Below are 17127 nucleotides of genomic sequence, written 5' to 3' on the forward strand. Positions count from 1 at the left end.
ACAAGGTGCTCGCAGTGACGTCGCGCCGGGCGGGCCGTGACGCCTGGCGGAGCGAGGAGGAGGAGGGGGCGGAGGCGCTGCCGGGGTCCGCGGAGGGAAGCGGCAACACGAGCGCCGTGCGAGAGCGCAACTCCCGTCGCCTGCTCGCCGCCGCCACGGAGTGAACGCAGAGCTCTCACACCTGAGGCGGGGTGAGTATAACTTACACAGCGGCAGCAGACCTCGTGTGTGAAGCTGCGTGGTGGTTGCAGCAGAAGCAGCAGCAGGAGCGTCACCGCGGGGTGAGTGCGCGGCGGCGGTGGCGGCCATGTGGGGATCAACTCGCGCGAGGGGAGAGCGACTGGGGGGGGGGGGTACCCGGCACTAAAAGGGGGGCCTGGTGAGTCTGGTGGGACTCAGGGGGAGGGGCTGGGGGAGGGGGGGCAATCGGTGCGACTAAGGGTGACCCTGGAGCTAACAGCAGTCGGGGGAACATGAGACGAGAGTGAAACTTGTGGTACAAGAGACTTCGGGGAGTTCCTAGGCCTGAGTGGGATCTGGGCCTGAGGGGGTCCTGGTGAGCATGCGACGAAAGGGGGTAACCTCGGACTCGGGGTAACCTCTTACTCGGGGTAACCTCGGACTTTCGGCGCCTGGTTGCAGAGGCTCACGGTTCAAGTCCAGCGGCCGCCCGGGTTATCACTGTAAGTGAATTGCTGTGGGTGAATTAACCATGCGATGTTACGCGCTCTCTGCTTCCCAGTGAATGATACCGTGGCATCATTCACAGGAGTAGGTAGGCAATTGAGTGCCGGGGTCGTTACGAATTTGCTCAGTTTTAAAATTGGAATATACTGTCAATGCCAATCATTGCCCCCAATTGCAAAAAACTTGACAGAACCCCCCAGAAAACGAGCCATGAGACTGGGGCGGCTTTATCCGGTAAACAAAATAATAACTAAACAATATTAAATTAAGAATGACAAGTGATGTCTTTAGACATGACACGAAGGGAACTTGGGACCGAGTGAGACCTGACAGACTGGAGGGGACGTGCCATGGGGTAGCTGGGACAAAGGGTCGCGTGGGGGCTCGAGACTAATGAGGGTGACCTGGCCCCATGGGGACTTGGTGTCATGGTGCCTGGTGCCTGGCAGTGTCTGCAGCGACCACCATCCCGCTGGGGCTCTCAGCCGCGCACAGCGAGCGCTGTGTGGCTCTCACTGGGAGACCATTCGAATCACTCGGTTCTTTCTTGATTTGAATCTTGATTTGAAGCTTTCGTGACTGCAGGAATCCATACTCTTTGATTCTTTGACTCACTCGGTTGTTGTTTAATACCAGGCCGCACGCAGCTTGGGATTTGGCCACTGAGGGATTCAAGTTCGTGGTTCTCAGCCCCAGTGGATTTGGTCTCACACAGCTGGTCCGTGAGCCCCAGTAACTTGGAAGTGCTAAAACGTTTGTGGTATCATTACTTTATCTTCTTTAGTCGTTCGCCCATTTTCACGTCTTTGGCTCAAACTCCCTGCATTATGTCCAATCCTGAGCTTTAATTTTCATCGAATCATATCCCCCTTAAATTCAAATCAAGACGCTTAAATTCAGTTTGGTAATTTCTACATTAACTGAATCACAGCATGGCACACAGCTCAATTGTCGCAGAATTTAACTTGGCCATCATATTAGGATGTAATATTTTCTCCTGGTAAGAATCCCGGCCAAGGCTCACAAAGGCCAGTCATATCTGAACTGATCTTTATTCCCCCTCTAGCAACCCGCACTAACCAACATAGTGAAGTATGGTTAAACAACCCTCACGACCCTGATAGCCGTAGGGATCAATGGCGGAGCCATGATCCGATCTAAATCCCTAATTTCGATCGGATCATTGGTGTTTATTAGTAATACATTGGCATTTTGCGACCCCCAATGCCACCGTGTAGCATATTATTATGTGCCAGGGACTCTATGAGATGATAGGACAATGGTCTGAGTCCATAATTGGCAATAAGTAACGGCAAAGCGGTTATAAGTGACTCAGAATTGTGCGCAGTTGCGTATACAGTACACGACTTCCCTGAAGGCATTCACCTTCAGCGAGCGCGATGCCGATCACGCAACACGGTTCGAATTCGACCCTCGATCGATGGCTGCGCCATCGCCGCACACGCGTCAAATAAAAATCAAGAGAGAAGTCCTTACTTGCTAACAACTCCTTTATCATTTATCATTGCTGGAGGGGTTGCCACCCCCTACCTGAAAATCCTGGCTCCGCCATTGGTAGTGATTATTGTTACACAGCAGTTAGATGTAGTAAATTAAAGTAACCGTTTCATTGCTCTGTGTTATTATATTACTGTAGTATGGGATTGTTCATATTAGTACCTTCACAGTTATAACATCAAATATATTCTGCCACTTCAGGTGGTAGGGTCATTTCAAATACCTGTTAAAAGCTCATAAACGAACTGGGTTTGCATGAAGTGGATGATGGTAGTCTATGGGTCTCTGTGTTAGTCAATGGGTGTCTTAACCTCCATTTCCCTTCTAATAGCGTCTTTGTTGTCGCTTTTCAACGCCTGCCTACACCATCTAATTCTCGCCTCCTTTGCCTTGTCAGGAATATTAGTAAATCCCTTATAAGGCAATAACTTATTAATTCTGTCGCATTTTCCTTGACGTATATCCAACTTCCATCTCAACATTCTCATCTCTGCACTTTCAAGTGAGCGTCCTCATTGAGAGTCACAAATGCACGTACATGTGTTCATCATAACATGTTTCTGCTTTTTCCCTTCGTACTTTATTGTTGTGCCACTCTTTTCCTGCTCAAAAGTGCTGATTGTAGCTCACTGCACCCTCCCTGTGGTGACATTGATGGGGTCAAATGTTGTCGTGGCATTTGGCCCAGGGTGTGGGTTCGGACTGTGAGCCTGAGAAATATCAGACTCACAGCTGCACGTGTTTTTTTTAAGTGCCTTTCCAAGTCAGCTGATCCGGGTTGGCTCATTGAAGCCAGGCAACTTTAACGCATGAACGCTCTTAATCTGGGCTCTGAAAGGGGTTCCAATACGCAAAGTGTGCGGTGTCAAGTCCAAGTGTCCTGCCCAACTCCACGTGATTTCATTCCAGGGATCCCATGCCTCAGCTGCATGAAGCCACAAGTAGTGGCACTCCAGAGGATTTCACATTTAACTTGATTCTTTGTCTTCCGATTTGAAGGGAATCTCACGTACACGCCTTGTAGTCGGGGCCCAACAGTGGCCGCCTCGCACAGTGTGTGGATAATTCACTTGGTATAATATGGGATACGTGTTTGCATGCTGAATTGTAGGTTAGTGTTACACCGTAGGGCCTTTAATAATGCAGTGTTGATGTGTGGTGTGACGTCTGGTGCTGTGTCATGGGGCGTTTGATGTTGACGCAACGATGTCAGCTGCCTCATGTTTTAATCAGTTCAGGTCTTCAGAGCTGTGGTCATCTGAACCAATAGATGTTTGATGATAGTTTGAATCTAATGATGTATTTGATTGGCAGTGCGTCCTTCGGACCTATTCCAAACTCACCTTGTTGGAAAGAGCACAGTTGCTCATTGCGAGTGGAGTCGGGTTTGTATGATGTCGTTTATTTACCAAGGAAAACCTACAAATGTCAATTCTCTTTTTTCAGGAGGGTACTGCTCCATTGGGATGTATGGCCAATCCTATGCATGAGCGTTTGGCTTCACGTGAGACCAAACTGGAGTATCCGGAGGACCTGGATGTTGGTAAACAGAGCAGCTGTGTGTTGTTGTAAATCTCTCTCTGCTTAGAATTGTCAGAACCACAGCATGGAGTTTGGCTCTTAACTGATCTCCCCCTCCTGTAGGAACCTCCCCAAATAGAGAGGGGGGAATGTGATCGTCACACTCCTCCTCGGTGCCCGTAGCCGGGGCCGGAGTGTCGTGCGCGCCGTGGGTAACGGGAGTCTCCGGTTCACAGGGCACGGCAGCGGCGTCTGTAAGGCACACCGTGCACTCTGCGTGAGAGCGACCCACCACCACGGGAGACTCCCACCACTAAAAAAGTCGCCGTATTAATCAAGCAGGTGAGAGCCCGTTGAGATGACAGGACGGACGGGTCTGCTTTTCAAGGGAGACCTACATGCTGGGAACACCACACGTCCGCACAAGGGAGAAGCCATTGCTGAAACAAACCCAGCGAAGCGTTTCATCAGTAACACTAATTCACCATGCAAATGGTACAAAGACCGAGGTAAAAACAGGCACCTTAGGTCTCTCTGTATAGCCACCTTAACCTGCATGAATACAGGGCCCTACAGCAGGGAATTTCCACACTAATTAAGCAACATCACAGTGTCTTTCTAAAGAATCCTAACGGTCAGTTATTGTAGTTTCAGCAAATATGACATTTATGCAATATTAAGAAAAGTGAACAAGGTATGTCTATTTGAATTACTATCCGAATTGGGTGGTGCACCGTGCGTAAGTAAACAAACACTTAATTATACTAATGGTCACCCACATCTTACAAGCGTCCTAATCGTTTACCGCTGTCATGTTCATGTTGTTAATGGTACACACTGCCCTTATGTGGACATCTTGTCTCTTTGACATCCAGCTTTCAAGTGGCGTAGTTCCATGTGTCCATCATTAGTTGCACGATTTTAATTTAGGCAGCCTGCACGTTCATTGGTTCCTGCTGTAAAGATAAGTTTGCTTATGGTGTTTAATAAACGGTTTGACGTGCATAGCTGTGACGCCAGTGAGACTCCCTGCCTTCTGCATCGTTGTAGCCCCGTGTGTCCCATGACCCAGGTGTCTCCACTTCCTCCACCTCTGTTAATCTGCGTCTTTGTGTGCATCCTGTCACCGTTCTCGATGACATTTGGCAGAGACGCCGACAGAAACGGGTGCGGGTCGATGTGGTGAAGCGGAGCGGGTAGCCATGGCGGAGGGAGCAGATGGAGCGGAGGAGGAGACGTTCCAGCTGGCAAGCAACAAGCAGCTCTCGGACTTGCTGCGCGAGCTGTGCGAACTGCGGGAGCGCGGCTCCTTCTGCGACGTGGTGGTAGAGGTGCAGAGCTGCCGATACCTGGCGCACAAGGCCGTGCTGAGCAGCACGTGCCGCTACTTCCGCAGCCTCTTCCTCAGCGCGCCCTGCAGCAGCATGGGGCCCTTCGTGGTCGACTTTCTCTCGATCCGTACCTTCGAGCTCATCGTCGACTTTATCTACAAGGGCCACATCCGCGCGAGCCGCGATGAGATGCGTGGCCTTTACTGCGCCGCTCTCGACCTGGGCCTGGAGTGCCTGGAGGAGGCTTGCCGGCCCTTCAAGTCCGAGACGGACGACTGGGGGGACGGCAGCCCCAGCGGCGAGTCAGACGAGGGCTCCGACGTCAGGATGAGCGTCGTTGAGATGCAGCGAGCGGAGGAAACGCAGGAGGCGCCGACGGCGGCCGTGGATCTGAGCGGCCGACAGGCGTGCGCCACCGTCACTGCTACCGCCACCATCAAGCATCGGATGTGGAACAGGGAGCTACAGGTGGCCGCATGTCGCAGCGTGCCCAGAGACCTAGGGGGCGACGCCGCCGATGCCAGCACCCCGCTCCTCCTCGACGTCAAGGAGGAGCCCTTCTCGGCCTCGGAGAACGGAGACGACGACTGCAACGGTGACTACAACGGCGCCTCCGCGGAGACACCGCCACCAGGCGGGGACAGCGCGGCGCCGCCCGCCGGCAACGGCACCGCGCCGCCCTACGCGATCTTGGGCGGCAGCGGTGCCGGTTTCGGCGAGGAGCTGCAGTGCCAGGCGTGCGGGGAGTTCGTGGGCGAGAACGACACGTCCCTGCGCGAGCACGCGCGCGCCGTGCACCTGGATCGCGCGACGCTCAGCTGCCGCGTGTGCGGCAAAAAGTTCAGCCTCCTGAGCAACGCCATGCAGCACGTGGTCGTGCACACGGGCATCGCCGTGCTGCAGTGCCACGACTGCCGCCGCCAGTTCGTGTCGGAGACGCGCCTCAACCTCCACCGCGAGCATCACTGCAAGAAGCTGAAGCAGCTGCTGGCGCGGGGGGGGGGGCGAGGCCGGGGGCACGCCCGGCCGCGCGAAGTCGGCGTGGGCCGCCGACGAGGCGGCGGCGGCGGCGGGAGAGGTGGTGGCGTGCCGCACCTGCGGCATATCGGTGCTCAAGACAATGGCGGCGCTGCGGGAGCACGCGCGGCTGCACGTGGACACGGTGTCGCTGGTGTGCGGCGTGTGCGGCCTGCAGTCCACCTTCCTCAGCAACCTCATCAAACACGCGCTGCTGCACGTGGGTGTCTTCCTCTTCATGTGCGACGCGTGCGGGAAGAGGTTCCCCGTGCGCTGTCGCCTGCATGAGCACCAGAAGAGCGGCTGCCGCGCCCTCAATGCCAGCGCCACCACCTCCTCACTCGGAACCCCAGGGTCATTCGACGAAGACATCTCGATCCTCGATCACCTGTCCCTCCCCACCCCTGTCCCACTCCCCCTGCCCCCACCTGAGTGAGTCAATCAATGAAGATGAGAGTGAGTGTGCGAATGGAGTGGTGGGTGCGTGAGTGAATGAGTGTGATTGTGAATAAGTGAGCTAGTGAGCATGAGAAGGGAGTTGTGGGTGAGTGAGCAAAGGGTCGGTGTGTGTGGATAATGTCGAAGTTAGGAGTACAGTGATACCTCGGTTCACGAACTTAATTCGTGAACTGACTCTGGTCGCGAACCGAATTGGTCGTGAACCGAGGCACATTTTCCCATAGGGTTCAATTTAAATCCGGTTAATCCGTTCTGACCTTTTTTTTTGGTTTTTGAAGCACAAAATATGAAACAAATTACAATACACATTAGTACTGTACAGTATAGTAATGTATAAAGAGAGAACACTAACCTTGCTTGAGATGACTTCAGTAAGCACTCAAACGGGTGAACTGTACAATACAGTAAGTACAGTATTGTACAGTACAGTAGTACAGTACTGTATGTGCTAAAAAGCACACCAAAAATCAAAAAGTCACTGAAAGTGTCTTCACAGTACTCACAGTACTTCTTTCTGCGTCTCTGCTTCTCTCCACGATCTTCCTACAGGAAGTCACGACCACGTGACAGCCTGGAATTAGCATTAGAATGGCCGCGGCTCCTGTTCGTGAACCGAAGCGGAGTTCGTGAACCGGAGCAGATTTTTATGAACTTTTCTGTTCGTGAACCGAGTTGTTCGTGAACAGAAGCGTTCGTGAACCGAGGTATCACTGTATTTATGTTCAGTCGCCAATGGGTCCCATGAATTCTCATAATTAAGGTGGCCCCATCATAACACTTGCCCCTCCAAAAGTAGGAATGGAAGGTGTCCTGCCTTTACTTGACCCTGCGAGTGGGTTTGAGGGGAGCGTGACCGTGTGTTGTGCGGTTCTATTCAGCGCGTGTATCGTTCGGTTGGTTCCTCTCATGCCGAGGTTTGAGAGTCGAATGGGCGTGAGGTTTGGGAGTGGAACCGGCGAGAACTAGCTCATGACCCGAGCCGGTTGCACCAAATGCGATGGTAAATGGTGCAGATATCATTCGGTGTCCGTCCATCGTTGGTTGGAATATAGCGACGCATCGAGTCGCACACTCGTGACGCGTGTATCTGCATTGAATAGCACTCGTGAGAATTTGTTATTTACAATTTCAGAAAATAAAATATCCAAATGAAATCATGATGTTACATTCATGGTAATAGCATGAACAACAAAACTACAAACAAGACCGAAAAAGTTTAACACATCGGCTTTCGCGACCACTATCATTCATAATAGTAGCAGAACACACTTGCCAACAAGGACACATAATTGATTTTGATAATGTTGAAGTTCTGTGCAAAACTAGCTACTACTGGCCAAGACTAATTAGAGAATCTATCGAAATTGAAAGAAAAAATATTTTAACTGTTCGGATAGCTACCGCCTTGGTACTGTGTGGAAGCGAATCATCAAATAAAACATTATTTAAATGCATGCCTACAAAGGGCAGCGTACTTCACTAGGGATTACCGTTGGTACGGCTATGTTAATAAACACAATAGACAGGAAGGACAAGATCAAAGGGCTCGCATAATGCACATGCATAATGTACGTTGCCTCAGTAAACACCCCCCCCCCCCACTTTGCTCAAGAGCACAACTACGTCTCTATATTAGGAACGAAACAGGTGGACTTCTCCACAAATTTGGCTGTCGCCTGATGAAGCTGGTTGTAATTACTGGCGAAACGTCGTACTCAGATTGTGAATGTTGTGGCTTGGCTCTCCAACACACCGGTGTGCTGTACTCGTGACGAATTGGCACGTTCTGTTTACGTGACAACCCTTACTAGTTAGCTGTGTCGGGTGGTGGTGGGTTTTAACGACACATTTATATATTTACGCAAAATAATCCAAAGACCAAAAAAAAATGAGAAACAATACAAATGAGATGTTAAAAATCAAACCAAAAAGAATCGACTTCAAACTGTGCCCCAGAATCCCGACAATACATTGGATCGCTGTCAGATAATCCCTTAAACTCCTGCCTCCCAATTTGTTGGGCACTGCCACATGGACGTTTGAAATTCAAGCGTAGATTTTGGTTCACAGGCAGTTTGAAAAATAGGTTACGGCATTTGTGTTATTGGCCGGCCTGAGGTCACGTTGGTTTCAAATAATTGGCAGCCAGCTTTTATTGTTATTCCCATGCCAAGATGCAGTGGGATTTTATGAAAGGGAGTGTGTTATTTATTTCACATGTAGAGTTGATCGCACGTGCCGTCGCGGTATTTTCAAACGTAAAGAACAGCGCTGTTTTTACCAAACTGAACGCAAGTCACTTCGCTGTGCGCCCGAAGCCTTTGCCGCACGCAGCACCGTGGTGCACGCCGGTGTGTGGCCGAGTAGGGACTCCGCTCTTTACCCCAAACTCACGCCGCGTTACGGTTCTCATCGCCCCGGCGACGCGATGATTTGCCACGATTCGAGGTCGCGGTTAAATCAAAACCTTTTCATTGAACCGCGACCGTTGTGGTAAACGTGCTGTCTATAGCTTCCGATATCTGCAGGGTTTATGTGACACTGTATACAAATCAAAACGTATGCGTGTGTTGTGAGCATGAGGAGTGGTTGTAATCGTTGAGCCGGTGTGTGTTGTGAGCATGAGGTGTGTGGGTACAAGCCAATTGGACCCCTTCCCGGTTTGCCTGGTCTCCGAGAGTGGAGTGGCTGGCTCACTTCTCACCAACACTAACACGACGCTACTTTACCTCCTGGTAATTGTGATCATGGTCATATTTTACCCGTACAGTTGCTGCCTCTCGCTTACCGTTCTCATTTATAGTGGTCTCTTTCAACATATGGTCCGTTAATTTGAGGTCTGCTCTCGCAGTCGTCATGAGCAGGATGTGTGGTTTGATTGACAGCAGTGGCTGCTGCTGCTGCATCTGTCCTGCGTGCAGCAAGGAGGTTTCTGGCTTTTTTGAGCATTCTCCCCTCGAATGTGGAGCGTTTATCTGGACACTGTGATTTTGTTAAACTCCTAAGACTGCGAGGCTCTCCTGAATGAATTTGTTATCATGCTCATACAGAATGTGATTTTTTGAGAGAGGGGTGGTCGTGACGGTGGGCTAGTGGTGGCCGGGGCTTCGTGAGGCACCCAACCTGTGTCTGTGTTTCCCCCCTGTGGCTGGCGGGTGTTGTAGGGGAGTGGGGACAAGCGGCCCGAGTGCTCACCCTCCGTGCCTGTTGCACACGGTAATGGTTTCTTCACCGCCACTTAATCAATCGTGCCGGTTATTACCAAAATGCGCCGCCGTCTGCTGTGTAGAGGATGTTAAAGATCCTGCGATATCGTTGGTCAGATTGGGCCACCCTGCGCTTTGTAACAGCCAAGATGTTAACCGAGGTTATAGAAATCTCGATCGCGTCAGTGTGATTTGTTGCGTCCGTTAGCGAGACGAATTTGCACACCCTTTTAAACACTACCTGTTGTGACGTTTCGCGACGGACTCGCAGTCGGCACTTTGACCAGATACCTGGGAAAGCATATACCTATGACGCCAGTTGAAATATGCACCTACTTATTAACTCGTGTAAGAGGCAAAACATGCATTGGGGAAAATGATGTTTTGTGGTTGATGTTGTAAATCGTTTAGCTGTTAAAAAAGATAATTCCCGCTTAAATCTTTATACGTTTGGCACTGCAAAGAAGCTGGCCGGGGTTTAAACGTTGGTGAGACATGCAGAGGGTGGGAAGGGGGGGGTGCATTTCGCAAGCAAAAAAACATGAAGCCGACAACACTTCAACCCGATCTGAAGAATGTAGCGAGGCAGAGATCGATTCCTAGAACGTGCTGGCTGGGTCACAGTGCCACTATCGGGGGCGGCAGCCGCTAGAGATATTTTCCCGCAATGACCAAAGCATACTACACGGAGACATTCAAGAGCCTGCGCCGCGATTAAAAAAATGTGTGCTTCTATTAAATGTGAATCTTAGATTAAGTGTAATTCTACCCACCATTCTAAATGGGTGTTGCTATATAACTGCGGTTCCCAGGTCTCCCAGGCTGCAGGCGAGGTGGTGTTCCTCGTTGTGTCGTGACCTGGGCAGTGAATCCTGGCCTGTGGCGCCTGTCACAGCTGTTGTTAGGTCCTCGCTGACCTTGCCGTCTACGAGCGGACTGTGTTGATGCCCAAAACAAAAGCAGTTTGGCACCAAACTTTACCAGGGCTCATGAACGCACGCACGTGTGCACTTGCGTTCCTTGTGTGGGGAGCGGTAGTGCAGCGGTTAGCGTGCTGCGCTCCAAACCCAGTGACCCCAGTTCGATTCCCGCTCATGGCCAACACCAGTAACGATTATCTGAACCAGTCCTGAGCCTCCCCTATGTTGACTCAGCCTTAAATGAGTACCTGGTGCGACATGTAAACTTTGCCACTGGGGGTACAAAGGTGGCCGGGCGTGGTGCTGGCAACCCACCTCGTGTGCTGTGCCAGCCTTCGTAGGTGCTCGCTAACAGCACTTGCCCCAACAGTCTGTTATGGTTCGGGGGAATCTATGTCTTTGTGTCCCTCATGTGAGAACCTTGGGCTCATTTCACCTTTGAACCAGTTTCTTTTTGAAAGTGTAAATCGTGGATATGTGTATATATATATCGTACCTCAGTCTAAAGGGGACATACATTTGTATAAAAGTGCAGGTCTTAGCTACATGGAATGTTGACTGGAAACAAATGAGATGGGTTTTGTTTTTAAGGTTAAATGGCAAAAACTTCTTGCACAGTTTTTTAGAGTGTGTGGTTCAGGGTGTGATGGCGTGTTTTTGTTAAATCATGTTGGGGGTAATGTACAGTGCCGAGAAAAAGTTTGTGAACCCCTTAAGATGTTCACATATTTTACATATTTCAAACCTAAAATGTTATTAGATCTTAATATAAGTACTAATAATATATAAAGATAACCTGATTAAAATAATGACACAAACATGATAGTCCTTCAACATGTATTTATCTTCATAATAAACGTTTTTGGGTTAGATCGCGTTATTTATAAATGTGTCGTAACCCTCCACCACCCGACACGGCCAATCAGCAAAAAAGTGTCACGTTGACAAAAGACAAATAGTTCACAACTTTAGCCCACCGGTGTGTTGAAGAGTGAAACCACAACATTTACAATGTTTGAGTAGCACGACGTTTCGCTGGTAATTGCATCCAGCATCATCGGGCAATTCGCCAGCCTACGTGTTAAAATGTATTTATCTTCAAAGGATTCTCTATGATTCTACATTCAATAACCATGTGTGGAAACGTTTGTGCACCTTTAGATTCAGTAACTGGTGAGCAGAAATGACTGCAACTAAGCGTTTCCTGCAACCTTTGGTCAATCTCTCACATCGGATTTGAGGAATTTTGGCCCATTAATCCTCACAGAACTTCTTCAACTCGGTGACATTTGAGGGTTGCCTTGCACGGACAGCTCGTTTCAGGTCCTGCCACAACATTTTGATGGGGGTTTAGGTCCGGACTTTGACTAGGCCGTTGTAAAACGGGAAATGTCTTATACAACCATTCTTTGGTAGATCTCGTATATTTAGTATCAGTGTCTTGCTACAAGACACACTTTCGGTTCAGCTTCAGCTCACGGACAGATAGCCTGACATTCTCCTCTGGAATCTTTCAGTGCAACGCAGAATTCATGATTGTGTCAATGGTGCAAGCCGTCCAGGTCCTGAGGCACCAAAGCAGCCCCAAACCATCACATTCCCACCACCATGCGTGACGTGTTCAAGTTATTCTGTTTGAAAGCAGTGTTTGGTTTTCGACAAACAACGTTTCTCATTGAGGCCAGGCAGTTCTAACTTTGACTCGTCTGTCCAGAGAGCATTGTTCCAGAAGTCTTGTGGATCATTTGTGTGCTCTTTGACGAACTTCAGACGGGCACCAATTTTCTCTTTGGAGAGCGGTGGTTTTCTCATTGCTACCCTCACATGAACACCTTTCTTGTTCAGTCTTGTTCTGATAGTTGAGTCATGAACACTCACAGCCAAGCCTGGGAGTGGCCTGCAGATCCTTGGATGTTTCTCTAGGGTTCTTTGTGGCTTCCTTGATTTTTCGGGTAGAGTAACTGTGGCCTTGAACTGTATCCATTTATAGACTATCGGTCTGAGTGGATTGGTGGAGCCCCAAATCCTTAGAAATGGGTTTGTAACCCTTTCCGGACTCATGAGCACAGAGGCGTAGCTAGGGGGAGGGGGGCAGGGGGGTACATATGTCCCCGGGCGCCAAGGTAAAGGGGCGCCAAAATGAGGCTTACAACGTTACATTATAACTTATTGCGGCGGGCTCGGCAGCCTGAAACTACTGCACATATCTACACCTCAACTTAAAAGTTTATATATCCCGCCACACAGCCTACATTTCATGTAATTACATTTTGGGAGATCGATGTGGACAGAAGAATTAGGCGACGTCGGAAGATGCCAGGAGAACTGGCAAGAGATGCAGGACTTTCTGCAGAAGAAGAAATTGTGCGCGTTATGAAGAGCGTATTTTATCGACTTCAACAGGACACGGTTTTTACGATTAAAAGACCTGAGCACAAAATTTGGATTTCTGATGGACGTCAAAACTCTTCTATCCGACACAGATGTCGATGCAATTCGTCGAAATTGCACATATTTTGGAAATTTCTATGACACCGACATCAATGGCCTCGAACTTTTCACAGAAATTGGAGATTGCAAAATGCTGCTCAGTAACCGGAATGAAGTTCTACCAGAAACTCCTTTGGATTTATTGTGTTTTATGGAGACGACATATTTCCGAATTTGCGAATTTCACTGCAAATTTTATTAACAATAGCAGTTTCAATTGCAAGCTGTGAGCAGTCATTCAGCAAATTGAAACTTATTTTGTCGTATTTGCGTGCTTCAATGGGACAAGATCGTCTCAGCGATCTTGCTCTTCTTAGCGTTGAAAGAGAAACATTGGAAAAAACAGATTTTGATTACGTGATTGACCAGTTTGCGACAGTGAAATCAAGAAAATGTTTTATTTTGTAGACTATGTCAACCAGTCTACGACAGTGACTGAGTGAGCCATTTAATATAATTTCTATAAATTTGCTTCTTTAAATACAATGTTTCATTAAAATTTAAATTGTTATTCCTTATTCGATGTAATTGGAAAATGTGATTAAACGGGGGGGGGGGGGGGTAATTTTATAGTTCGTCCCCGGGCGCAAAATATCCTAGCTACGCCTCTGCATGAGCATCAATAACTTTTTTTGAGGTCATTGAGATTTTTTGGAATTGGTTAATATAAACCCTATTGGATATTTAAGAAAAGACTGGGTTTTGATTCAAGAAGACTATCATGGTAAAACTATGGAATTTCCATAATTATCATTGGGGTTCACAAACTTTTTCTCGACGCTGTAGCTCATCTATGCTGTACAGTCTACGGTGTGACATCGGGCCCCATCTATGTCTGGAAGATTGTGCTGCAGTCACGATGGAGAAAGTTGTCTTGAGATGAGGCCCAGGGGTGATGGACGCCGATGTTGGATGAAGGGTGCAGGTGTGTGTTGTGGGTGAGAAGCGTGGCCGTTGAGCGAGTGTTGGGTGAGGATTTCGCTCTGGGTATTGGGTGAGGCTCAAGTGAGGGATACAAGTGTTGAGTGAGGCTCACAGGTGACTGATTCTGTGTTTACCGCAGAATCAGCGTATGCAGTTCTTCGAAATTTGCTGCTGCTCTTCTGTGGGGTTGTAACAATCCACCACCCCCTGTATGGTTCATTGAACTGCGCACGATCTGTCTTGTGACAATACATTTTCCCCATTGATGTGCTTCTAGATTTAATCGTGGCTGCAGCCTTATCATGAACTTATCACTTGGACTATTCCCAAATCGGAATTGATATAATGTAATCCGACACGCATGCTGCCTCGTGACCACAACGATTACATTGCAGTCAATTAATCTTAGATATTGCTACGTCCCTATTTTTTATGATTTGCAAGCCCAGGTGGTCTAATCGTGTTTGACTGCTTGTGATCACATGGTGAGATTCTCCGTGAAGCTCAATCGGACAACATGGTATTGGTGTTGGGATTGAATCCACGGACGCCTCCTTGATGAGCGGCTACTTTCAATCACAGAGCAGCCGGATATTGTGAGATACGGGCATTCCAGGAGGTCTGAGGCACAGGGTGGATTAGGCTCGTGTCCCAGGCTACTGAGTGCAGGCCAGAGTGTGGGTACCGGGCAGAGGCTCGTGTTGTCAGCTGCTCGTTCGTGTTCCCTCGGCTGATTGCGAGTGACGTACGTTGTCAAGTCTCTGAAAATTTTACCGTCGACCATTTTACGTCAATATTAAAGTTAAGTCGTTCATTTCGGATGAGTGTGACGGGTAGCCTTGAAATAGCCCATTCCTATGGTGGGACAAGTGCGACGATAGGAAAGTCACAAACAAAATGGTTCTTATTCTGTCGATCCCAAACCAGGATTTGTGCTTGCAACCTTCCAATTGCAAACTGCTTGCTCAAACTACTTCTGAACCTGTCCTTATGTATTCTAATTATTATTGGTGTTAACATCCCGTTCGTATCCCCATCGTGTCGGATTGACTGCGCGCGGCTGCCTTAGCCACGTCACACTGCAAACATGTTTTTATCAACCCTGGCAGCGGGAGACCATGCAGTTGGTGTCACAAAAATATTAAGTTCTCTTTCACGCAGCAAAACGTGTTCTCCTGGAACCAAGTTCAACCGGCGATTCTGACAGGTGACTTCTTCCCTGGGCTCAAGGGTTTAACGTCTTTATGAGTATGGACACTGATTGAAACTGAAATTCTCAACTTGAATGCTTTTATCTTGTTTGAGTTAAATTATTGTTATATTATAGGGCCTTTGTCTTTTGATTGTAACTTCAAACGTTTTCAAGGTGTGCGTCTTTGGAGACTGCAAAGTCGTGCCTCCTCGACGCCAGCGTCTGTGCTGGGCTCGCGAGGCCGAGCGTTGCCGAGGAGCCGGGCAGCGGCTTGCGCTGCCGGGGACACGGCGACGCTCGGCAAACGCTCTCGCTCCGCTGCATGGAGGGCGTACGGCATGCAGCACGCTTGCGCACGCGCGGCCGCTCGCGTCACCTTGAGCAGGTGACACAGTTCACAACGGAGAAGAGACACAAAGCGGTGTCGCCAGCGCCTCTCCTCAACGTCTCATCGACAGATTCATCTGGGCACTAGAACCCCACGTGTCTGGCGATGGGAGAGAGTGTGGTGTGGATGGTTGGCACAGACAGTCCCGTCATCACTGTGAATTACGCGAAGCTGCGTTTGAACGCGTGAGGTTTTTTTCTTAATCGCGCAGGGCGTCGGTCTTTTGCTCATGTATTTTGGGAACCATTTCAACAATCTTACAGCCCTTCTGCTGCTTCCTGTTTGGGCTACTGTGATGGACAGGTTATTTGAGTCTGTATAAAGGCTTTGCTTATGGGTGGTGGTGGTGGAGTGCTGCTTTCAAAGGAATTTTTCCTGATCAAGACAACCGTTCAGCAGGTTCTGAAACATTCACCATTTGCTAAGCTCCCAGTGACCTTTATTGTCTGGGCCCATGCTCCGTGTGTGCCTGGTGGCACTAATAATTCACCCCCGTGGAACTGTTGAAACTCACCACGCAAAACATATCGGTAGGTAGCACCGACACATTGAGCACCGGACATGGGAACAGTGACCTGGACCGACGAGTGGCATTACTACGGAGAGAGCGCGAATGTGCTGGGAGCGAGCCCACTGAATACCTCGGACTGGGACCTGGTGGAGGTGATGGGGATGAAGAGGTGGGGGAGGCTGTGTGGGAGCCGTGGTGTCGATTGCTCTCCTTGTGTGTGTGTGCTTGCGGAGCGTTGGCAACATTTTGCTGTAGGTCACTTGTATTTTTGGTGCTTTTAAAACAGACGTAATAAATGACAATGGACTCCTTCGCGTGGTGTGTGCAGCGTGCTGCTTTGATTTTACAGTAATTGGCACCACTGATTAATTTCAGCCGGGACTGTCACAGCGGCCCGGGAATATTTCTTCACACGGAACCACCACATCCAGTATACCACTCTGTGTGTACCACCTCCATGTCTACCAGTGATTCGGAAAATAGATGGAGAATTAATCCTGTACTTTATTGTTTTCTTTCAACCTATGTGACTTTACCGAAAGACCCAAATAATAATATAATTAATCCTCTGAACATCGTATTTTGATTTTAAATACTCGCAATTTGCTACCCATGGCCACACCACGGGAAGGGGAAGTCAATTATTTAATGTGGAAGAGCGGGTGAATGAATAGGAAAGGGAAGTGGGAATGGAAGCATGGGGAACAGAGAATAGGGAGCCAAAGGTTGCAGAGAGGCGAGGGTAGGGAGGGCCTCGGCGCTGCACGGGGCAGGGGATCGTCGGGGGCGACCACAATTCACGTGACATACGGGAGGTTTGAACAGCTGTCGATGTCCTGTATGGGGGCCGTCCATAAATGACGTCACGCGATTTTGGACGATTTTTGACCCCCCCCCCCATTGTCACACGTTCGTCACAAAAAGTCAGACCCCCCTCAAATATGACGTCACAACGCTCTGCCC

At 49.2% G+C, this 17127-nt stretch overlaps 1 protein-coding gene across 3 annotated transcripts; it reads left to right on the forward strand.

Moving 5' to 3' along the window:
• The first annotated feature begins 35 nt into the window (after positions 1-35).
• Positions 36-16476, forward strand: LOC144944989 (uncharacterized). 3 transcript variants are annotated; one of them, XM_078873123.1, is made up of 4 exons: positions 36-191; positions 3963-4068; positions 4876-6058; positions 6090-16476. In XM_078873123.1, the coding sequence occupies exons 3-4, from the start codon at positions 4929-4931 to the stop codon at positions 6508-6510; spliced, it is 1551 nt and encodes a 516-aa protein (XP_078729249.1). In that variant the 5' UTR covers positions 36-191; positions 3963-4068; positions 4876-4928; the 3' UTR covers positions 6511-16476. The 3 variants fall into 3 exon arrangements, with proteins under 3 accessions (XP_078729249.1, XP_078729245.1, XP_078729248.1); XM_078873119.1 differs by having other exon boundaries at positions 36-281; positions 4876-6506; XM_078873122.1 differs by lacking the exon at positions 3963-4068 and having other exon boundaries at positions 4876-6506.
• Positions 16477-17127: the final 651 nt, after the last annotated feature.

This window comes from Lampetra fluviatilis, chromosome 36 (assembly GCF_964198595.1).
Source record: "Lampetra fluviatilis chromosome 36, kcLamFluv1.1, whole genome shotgun sequence".
In the NCBI taxonomy this organism is placed as follows: domain Eukaryota; kingdom Metazoa; phylum Chordata; class Hyperoartia; order Petromyzontiformes; family Petromyzontidae; genus Lampetra; species Lampetra fluviatilis.